At 39.0% G+C, this 10,275-nt stretch overlaps 1 protein-coding gene across 1 annotated transcript in view; it reads right to left on the bottom strand.

The window, feature by feature from the left end:
* Positions 1 to 10,003, bottom strand: part of pmfbp1 (polyamine modulated factor 1 binding protein 1) — a 93,932-nt gene extending 83,929 nt beyond the window's left edge. Inside the window, exons 1-3 of the mRNA XM_020606479.1 lie at positions 9,957 to 10,003; positions 5,858 to 6,096; positions 2,619 to 2,768 (exon numbers count right to left, since the gene is read on the bottom strand). Coding sequence (XP_020462135.1) covers positions 2,619 to 2,768; positions 5,858 to 6,076 — 369 coding nt within the window. The 5' untranslated portion in view covers positions 6,077 to 6,096; positions 9,957 to 10,003. The remainder of the gene's footprint in view (positions 1 to 2,618; positions 2,769 to 5,857; positions 6,097 to 9,956) is intronic.
* Positions 10,004 to 10,275: the final 272 nt, after the last annotated feature.

Raw genomic sequence — 10,275 nt, 5'->3', positions numbered from 1 at the left:
GGTGGCTGGAAGTCTCACAGCAGGTGTAGAAGGTGTTGAGGTCATCCGGCAGGCTGTCTGTGGAGCTGATGATGCTGGTAGTGGTCCTGTAGTCTGTGATGTGCTGCAGGCCTCGCCACATCCGTCCAGAGTCAGCAGTAGAACAGAAGCCATTCAGCTTCTCTCTGTACTGCATCTTGGCCGCTGTGATGGCGTTCCTCAGTCTGTACTTTGCAGCTTTGTACTCCGTCTCATCGCCTGATGTGAATGCATTAGAGTTGTTTGTTTCAGTCTTTGTCTGTAAGCTGGATACAGGAACAAAGAAATGTGGTCAGAGTCCGAAATGGGGGCAGGGTGCAGCCCTGTATGCACCACGTACAGTATCTTACTGCAAGCATGGTCCAGAGTGTTCCTGCTGGAATGTGCGCTATCTCTTGTGCGCTGATGGCATCATAGAGTTTGCTGAGAGCCATCGAGGGAATAGCTCTTGGGCTAACATACACAGCAGCCAGAAACACAGCACTATGCTCTCTTGCTAGATAATACGGACGGCATTTCAGCAATAAAAACTCTACGTCTGGCGAACAGTGCTTATAAACAGTCTGTACATCTCCACACCATGAGTTATTGATAAACACACACACACCACCTCCTTATACCTTCCCCGAAGCAGCAGTGCGATCTCCCCGATGTACAGAGTGGGTCTCTAGGTGAATTGCGAGGTCTGGGACTTTGTTGGAAAGCCAAGTCTCAGTGAGAATTAGAGCACAGCATTCTCTTATTTCCTGTTGTGTTGTAATCCTAGCCCTTAGCTTGTCCAATTTGTTTTCCAGAGACTGTACATTAGCTAGTAAGAGGCTGGGTAGTGGCGGTCGGGTAGCACGAACTTTTAGCCTAGCATGGAGCCCTCCTCTCTTGCCCCGTCTGCGTTTCTGTCACCGGATCACTGTCCCAATTACAGCCTGCCCGTGCCTGGTGGTGGTGGTGGCGGTTGTTGTTGTTATTGTCGTTAGCAGCGCATGACATTTGTGCACTGCAGAAAGAGTAAAAAAACACACAAAAAAGAAGAAAACGAAGCATTTGAGAGTGGAACGCGCAAACATCTGCCTCAGAGGGCACCATGTTGACACAAGGCATGTATTGTGGCAGGGTGTGCAAAAAAAAAAAAAAAAAGAAGCATATTAAACTGATGAAAGTTAAAAATGGACAGCTTTGAATGTTGAGAAATGCAAAGCACTGTACTGCAGTGACCTATGTGACCAGCGTAGAGAGCACACAAATCTAGCCCGCTGACCTTCTCCGCAATAGCAGACAAGTACTTTGATGTATAATAGTCTGTAATTACTTTTCTAGCCACAAAATCAACTCCGAAGAGTGAATATTGGTAGAGGCCTGGCTAAAACTATAATATAAAACTAAAATGGAATGATACCTTAAGGTCACTTCAAGTGGTGATGATGTCTTTATAGTCCTGTCTCACCAATAATTTCTGGATTCTAATGGAAAATGGCCACAAACATAAAGGACCTGCTTTGCCTGACTAATTTTTCGAGTTTACATTCAGCTAATCTGAGAAAGTAATTCTAAAAAAAATAGTGCAAATAATATTTATACATATTTTAAGATTTACAAATGTAGCTAAAATAAGGTTTTATGCCCTGATAAGAAGTACTTGAATCTGATTATTTGTGTACAAGTAAATAAATTTATATGTACATTTTTGTGAAAAAACTGTGTGCACTCTCATTATTGCACATAAAATCAGATTTATCAATTTCAACATGTACTTGAAAATGTGTGTACAATTAGATCCTCCTTACTAGACATAGCCTACAACAAATTTCCAGTGGTTTATCGGTATAACTGAAGACTAAACAATTCCTAAATTGCATATATACAAAGCCCAACTTAACTGTCAAGCATGCAATAAAGAATACATTGTAAATTATACTTCAAAATTACTACTTTTATTTGAAAGAAAAGGTAAATAATTTCTTTTATGGTGAGCCGATGTGGCAAATCTGTCAATAAAAGTAAATTTCATCAGTCTGTATTAATATTGAACTTTTTCAATACCAGTCATTTTAATTTTTCTATCCTTCTTAAAAAGTGAAACAATTAAAAAGGAAAATTAAAAGACATTTGTAAGGTATGAATTGAAAATGAAAAAGTGGTTTGTACCTAATAAATTTTGTGTCCTGCAAATCTTATTTCCAGTCCAGTTCCAGTCCACCATCTTGAAGAACGCCACAAAGCTCTTATTCCTGCTCTGAGGAGCAAGGAGGCTGCCTGGAGAAGCCATGAGCAAGGAGACATGAAACCATCCTTTGCAGAAACCTTACATGGACTAACCAACCCCTTTATCGGAAATCAGTTGGCGATTGCATGCGTCAGATGAAAGGACCTATCATGTCTGCATAAATGTGTTGTGTCGATTTCTCTATCTTTTCATTTTCTCCTTGCATCTTTCTCTTATATGGGCAGAAATAAGAAACAAAGGGAAAATCCAAGTGAAGAAAATGTGGATGCAATTAAGGGAGCTGAAATGCAGAAATTAACATTTAAACAAAGCACCGATGCTGTATCTGGGCCAGGTACCTTATTAACGTAAATGGATATAAAAATATTTAAAGTCTTACATCCAAAATATGATCAGAGGTGAATAGTTTCATTCCCCAAGTGGAAACTACGTGGTCTGCTTCCTTCTGTAGATCCTCAATGGTCTGAACAAGCACCTGGTTCTGGTCTGCGAAGTCATTCACATAAGACCACAGGAAATCCACTTTCTTCTGAAAGAATAACAGCACAGCAGGATGAAACTGTGGTTTATTTGCTGACAGTAGAACCAAGCTGTGTTTTTTATAACACAAACTGCTTTATTTTATTGAGTCAGTCAAATCAGTGACAAACAAAATCCCTGTCTAAAACAAGCTGGCAGTAAACACATGTAATTTGTGCATCACAAATTACGTACCAGTGTTTGGGGTTACAGAGTAACTAAATCCAACTGTTTGTATGGGAAGATACAAACCCTAGTCTACAGCGTTGGAGTCAAGCAACACACAACATGCCCTAATTTTCACTCTGCTACTTTTCACTGTGCAGTAACAACATCACAATCAGGTAAATGACAGAAGAAAGTGCAAGAATACTTTCATAAAGCTGAGGCACTTGTAGCAGGTGACATCTCCAGTGACAGAAATGGGACCAAATGTTGCTAGTAAAGAAACTGTTATTGAAAAGTAGGTGCAATATGTCCCTAGTTAATAAGAAACTGAGTTGCAAAGACAATCTTTATATTCTCTGACCTATTAGTGTAGTACTCCCACTTGTTAATTTATTGTTTTTCTTCAAACTGGCAGATTAATTACCCCATGATTCATCAAAACTCAAACTGATGTTGGATATCACGTTGACACTGAATTTTTACTGCTTTTATTGCACGTGCAGTAATGATCTTTCGTGTTGTCAACTCAAGTGATATGTTTCACTTCACTCAATCCAAGCAAAAAATGCTCACACTGGTGCACTGGATTTATAACACAAGACAAAATGAGATCATCATTGCGAAATGGAGTGTGGCACAATAGTAATTTTGTCCTGATTGTTTTGTATTCATAATTGTTGGAAGCCAAAAATCCAATTCAATTAATCACACAGCCCTAGCCAACTCTAATTGCAGATGTGTTAAATGGCAGTGCTGCAAAAGTTCATAATTATTTAGACTTAGAGGAGCAACTGTTCATAAATGTCTGTCCCCAGCAGCCAAAGAAGTCAACAAACAGCTTACACCCCCCACCACCTCCCCACCCCCCAACAGATAATACTGTACACCACTGATCTATACCTTCAGGGAGAGTAACTTTCCAAAGAGTGTGCTGATGTGACAGAGTCTAGGTTAAAATTCTAGGGTTATATTTTACATAAAACTCAAGAGCATGCTGGTTTGCTACTTCCAGCTTTGGGACAGCTATTTGTGATGACTACCATAAACTATAAGAAGAAGGCTGCTCAAGTCTTTTAACATGGAAACATCATAATCTTAGCATGGCGTCACAGATGACTGGGCCCTGTGTTTTCCATGGACAAGCTTTATGATTAACTGTTCACATCAACCTTTAGGACTCAGGAGCTCAAAGGTTCTAAGCACATAACCTTGTTAAGCAGCCCCTCAACTGGGGCTGGCTGACCAAAACCCATCTCTGAAACCTTGTTACACTTCCTTTGATGCACAGCCCAGTTCACAGAGGCTACAATCTGTACCTAAACGATGTCACATGACAATCCTGATGATTAGAAACCTCTCTTTTTTAAATATGAGTGTGGATCTGTGTTCCTGATCTCTGCCACTCAGATGGAAACATAATGCAATTTGCCACCTGTTACAAGTGTTGTGGCTTTATGAAAGCACCCTTATGCTTCCTCCTGTCATTTATGTTATAGGATGAAGGTCATCTTCTCATTCCTGAGTCAATGTGGACAGGGTGCTCTGTGATTTGTATTGGATGTAGGGCTGGGTTTGTCCAAAAATATCATTAATATATTTTTTTCATATTGATCAACAATCAGTATTTCTCGATATATAAGAAGGAGACACTCAAAATGTTTGTTAGACCACAAGGATAATACACTGTGTTATAGTGAATACCAGGCTTATGAATATAATTCATATAATTACAAATAAGCTACATTTTAATTAGAATTTCAAAAATTTAAACAGTTTTGGACTAAATCAGAGATCAATTTAAAGGTTTATTATGCTTTTCAACAATAATTTGTTTTCAATTAATCAACTTGACAGTGCTCCCAGCAGCCAACATGGTCAAACATTTATGCTTAGAAGCTCATGTAAGGCTCAGCTGTGCAGCTAGACTACATGTCGCTGTGGTGACAAAGTATGCAAAGCTGTATTCTGCATAAAGCTGAGAGGGGGTCAATATTTGATTGTGTCTAATTAGACACTTGACTAGTACATTGATTAGTACACTGTATCCTGACCTTACTAAGAACAGACACAACAAAAACCACTGAGCACAAATTATCTCATGTTACTGATATTCAGTTCTTTGGTGTCATTATGCCTTCATAAAAGTGTTTAAACTGTGGTGTGCTACACATTTACATTATTCTCTTATGTTCCACAACTTCTAGCAGAAGTTTTACAATATGAAATCACACTCTTGGTCATATTGGGAGTGTGATTTGATGGAATATGAACCCACATCTCAAGAGAGACTGACACCTAAACCCAGCACCTTATACACTGGGCCACACTACCATCAATTCACATATAGCACCAGTCACAAGTTTGGACAAACCCACTGTAATGTCTTTTTTTATCTATTATTATTATTAATTTACCAATTATTTCCTATTATTTTTTACAATGTAGCTTAATACAGTGACATCAAAATGATTCAAAAGGTGCTTAAAGTTCACATTCTTCATAGCAGCCACTTCTTACTTTTGTACCAGCTTTGCACACCCTGCTTTCTAAACTGAGGGGTGTCTCTAAATTTGTGTCCTCCCCAGCAACATACATGAGAGGGTCAGAATATTATGAACACTTCCTCAATATAATATAGTCCAGTACAATAACACCTTTAACTATGACCTCAATAATAGACATATAATTGAATTTATACATTTATGACAACTTCAGCAAAAACTTAAAACATTTTGAGCTTCATAAACACATCCAGTATGTTAAGGCAAAAGAGTTGCAGTGAATTGCAAACAATTGTACAGGTGCAACTAATAAAGTGGCCGGTGAGTGCATATGTTATCTCATAGTTGTCATGTATTTAGTGTTAAAAAAAAGGGAAACTTTCCAAACTTTTGACTGGTATTGTTAACATCTGGATAAGGTTCCACTCACTTGCAGCAGTTCTTCCCGGGTTACAGTGGAGTCCAGCTCCAGCCATCTCAGCCTCTGCTCGTGAAGTCCTCTGAACTCGTTTAGAAGATGTTTGATAGTGCTGGTTTGAGCCCCCACTTTCAGCTCTCTTTCTCCCGGGGGTCCTGGGTCCATTGTGTCGCTTCCCTCTCCCCACGGCTTCGAGTTGCCCCCTGACTCCGGTGTTGTTTGTTGACTCATGGTTGTGCAAGTTTTCAACACTGCTCGAAGAAAGTGCATGCACTGTTCATGAATTAAACAGCAGACTTAAGAATATTCACTGCTCCTTTGCACAGCCTCACAGTTTATACTGTTATACGACTGTAGAGCAACCTGAAAAATGGCAATATCTAGCATTTTCAAATGCAGTGAGGACTATATCCATTACTTTATGTTAATTACCGTGGCTTTAAGAACATCTTAGTCGCTATGTGCCGTAACTACAACGACAGACTGTCAATAAATTATTCTCACACAACCGAGTCTGTTTGCCGCTGCGTTCGCGCTACCTGATCTGATTGGCTTTTTGTGGCCACCGGGCATCGTTATCGTGACGTTACTGCAATCCATTGGTCAGTTTCTTAAAAGGCGGGGCAAAAATGATAACACGGAAATGCAGGTTGTTGTCGTTTAAGGGAGGAATAGGTTACACTGAGTTCACCCTCATCTGAAAAGAAATGGGTATGTATTATAGCCTATATATTGCTTGCAATGTTTAGGAAATCCTCCAGTCTGCGTTATTCCATCCATATAGTGCTATGTCCACAGGAACCTCAAATGAAGCACGTCTGTCTAGTATAAACAATAATATAAATAATCGCTGTCTAACGATATCACCTCCTTCTTGTTGTGTAACACCATTAATGTGTCTCTGACTTCTATGTGCTCCTCTGTCTACATGTATGCACGTTTTAAAATCAAATCGATTATTGATGTCTGTAGACCTCACTCTCTCTCTCTCTCTGTGGCACTCTTGTAGATGTGTTCTGCCCAAGTACCATTATAAACTGCAGCTATGAGTGGTATCCATTTCACTGTTTCCTTCAAGAGTATGTTCTGCTGCTCCGTACGAAATGCTATTATACCTCTAAATAATCAGTGCCAGAGATCAAAGCCTTCCACACTGAGATCCTAGGAAGGTGATCTTATAGATTTTCAAAAGACCACTTCATTTCTCTCACCCCAGTCATCACTCCTCTACTCTTATCAGCTTCATGGTTATACCCAGTGCTTTTACTGCATTGCTCTCACCCAGTCTGTTGAAAACTAATCCCTGCTCTGATTATCACATAATGCTCTTGCCTTATTATCAAAATGGAGCAGATTTGGGTTTCATTGTTGTTAAAGACTGATGTGCATGAGCTAAAAGATGAAGAGACAATGCCATTCTGAGGAGCATGTAGACCAGCTGCCTTATGAGATTGGAGTATAGGTGCAGATCTCTGTAGCTAAACACTTAGTGTAATGAGTTTGATTTTAAGGTAATTGTTGAAGTTAAATTGGACAGTGATCTCACTCTGGGATCATAGGGCCATTTTGTACAGTTTCCAAATGAACACATGTACTTGCATCCTAGATGGGTTAGCTTTATAGTTTGTCATTTAACAAAACAAAAACATTATATTGCACATGCACTATGCTCAATTTCATAAAGTGGCTGCAAGTAATGCATACTTAAATATCTTTCCTACCAGACTGAAAGGTTTTTAATTAAAAACTCAAAAATGTAATCAAATATACTGTTCTGTATTTTCTGAATCTGTACTTGCAAGGTTTACATCGACTAACTGGCAAACAAAAAAACTGTTTTTACAGAGAGGCAGTGTGGCTAAGCTCTGAACATCCAGTATCCTGAATTGTGAAAAAGTCTGTACATCATATTGAGTTGTCTCTTAAAAAGCATACTATTTTATCCCTATTTGCATTGCACTAGCTCTACATTGCCAGAAGGAACATCATTATTATTATTTTCTTTAATTTTGGCATAAATAAGCCTCTGAATTGAGACAAGATCTCAGCATGTCATTAGGGGTACATTTTCTTCAGCAGCAGAAATATGATTTTCAGATTTTATTCACAGGTACATATGAAAGAGGAATTCCTAAAAGTAGCGCCAGTGGTTCTTACAGTTTGACTAGCAGATCTTTCATCCTGCACCTATAATTTTCCACTGCTACACATATTTCAATTGCTCTACAGATTAAAAAAGAAAACCTGACAGAATGGTTTCTCTTTTATTAACACAATGGTTTCCATGCATAAAGAGAAGTTAAGAAATGTGCTATAAAATATTCCTCGGAATAACACATTTTATTTGCATGAGGTGAAACCCCATTGCTTTCTCGCTTACTCCTAAGAAAGACACATTTTCAGTTTTCTCATTTATTAGTTACACATTTTCCCACATTCATTGTGCCTCTCTCCCCTCTAAATGTTTCATGACTTTTTAAGTTGTTTTTTTGCTAACCCCTGTACTTATTACTCATACAGCCTTAGCATAGTCAACCTTTGTACTTATGAAATCAATTAATTCTCTTAAATAATTCACCTTCTGAGCACACCACATTAAGCAGAACAGTTTTTGTGTGTCAGATATGCTGTTCTGATGGTTTCTTATTCAGGCACTAACTTGGCCCTTACCCCATGGCTCGAAGGAGTCTTGGGTGATTAGGGAGAGAGCCTTGATAAAGCATTAGTGTGTGACACACACACACACACACACACAGCTCAAAGACCCCTATGTGCATTTGCACACATTCATTTTTTATGAAACAGACTCATAACAATTAGTCTGGTTACCACCTGGGTAATCTTGGTGTCCCTGTAATGCCCATGGTTTGCTGTATGACATCACTTTCTAAAAGTTTTAAATCTGACATTCTCATCTGTTTTCATAGTGAGGACATTAGCAGGTTCACACTCCTTCCTGGCAAAAGAAGGGCAACAAAGTGAGCAGGTAGAAGAGGGAGGAAAAATGAGACTCAGGTGCTCAAAGAATTGGGTTTTTATTCACAGGAGCTTTTACACTAATTAATCTACATGAGCAAGAGAAGAAAATGTTCAGTTGTAACCCAGCATGCTTTGCCAACACATAGCCTATTTCTTGCTGCAAACATAGAAAGCCACATGAAAATTTATGCATAATTTCATTACAGTCCAAATTTGGGTTTGGCTGATTCTGGGGTTGTTCAAGACCAAGAAAAAGAAATTAAGTACAAAACAGAGTTAAGCATTGTTTTCCTGTATGTGCCTGAAATGACTTCAGAACTGTCAGCATGTGGTGATATGGCCCTGTGAGGTTTGGGAAAAGGGTGACATGGCACGACTCCATGTCTAGCAATAGATTTAGCCTACTAAAGTTTTTGTTGGGATTGCTTAAATAATTCTAGGAAAGAGAACTTGCAGGGTTATTCATAAACTGTATAAGTTACAGTGTAAGTTAGTCCTGTAGTGTTTTTTATAGTATCAAGACAAATGGTCAGAAGAAATATATTCTGTTATTAGCACAGTTATCATCCTAAAATATATGGCAGTCTTAACCTGACCAAAGGCTGTTTGTGCTCAGTTTAGATATGGTGGACAGAAAGTGTCCTTTGTATGAGATGAAGTTGAGAATGATATGCAATTGGCATTTTATTGTCCTTTTTATTGTGATCTTCGAGTTAATACATTTACCAGAATATGGCTGTTGGGCATCAGAGCATGCTTGATATGGCAGGTTACAGTAGATTACAGTACATGTGTTCATATATTTCACATAGCTCAGGTTTTGTTTAATGTCTATCCACAGAGCATTTCATGTTCAATATGCAATACATATATGTTTTTGTTTTCCTTTTTCTCCCATGCCCCTGAAGATGATGTAAGTGTCTTATAAACCCACATGGGCTGTCACCTTTAGGTGTATGAAACATTAATAAAGCTATGCATTCACTGAGTTTATCAAACATACTAACAGTCATATGTAAGTGCTAATGAGTTTGCTCAATACAGCACACCAAGAACTAAATCAAGAAGTTGAGCCATACAATTTCTAAGTGGCACAGAATGATAGCTTTGTGAGTGGCTTCAAAGGACTTACCTGCTGCAGAAAACGAAAAACGCAGTCTTCCAAAGATACTCCACCTTCCCAGCATCCCCCAGCCTTTAGTCCCCTGGCCTAAACACCCTTATCGCCTCCCTAGACACCAAACCCAAGGTCAAGAACAAAGTGTAGCCTCTCCATTGTCTGTTGGCTCAGAATGGTTGAGCCATATGCTTCAGAAATGTTCCCTCCTCCTTTATTGTGACTGTCGGTCTCAAGGTCAGCTTCTAGGGGAAGGTTTGTGCTTACTGTTTTTCCCTTCCCTCCTTTTTCCTCCTTAGCTACCCGGTGTTTTCCATCACTCTATCAGTAGACA

This window comes from Monopterus albus, unplaced genomic scaffold (assembly GCF_001952655.1).
Source record: "Monopterus albus unplaced genomic scaffold, M_albus_1.0 scaffold78.1, whole genome shotgun sequence".
NCBI lineage: Eukaryota > Metazoa > Chordata > Actinopteri > Synbranchiformes > Synbranchidae > Monopterus > Monopterus albus.
The sequence above is the reverse complement of the archived record's forward strand: the minus strand, read 5'-3'. Positions and strand labels throughout refer to the sequence as shown.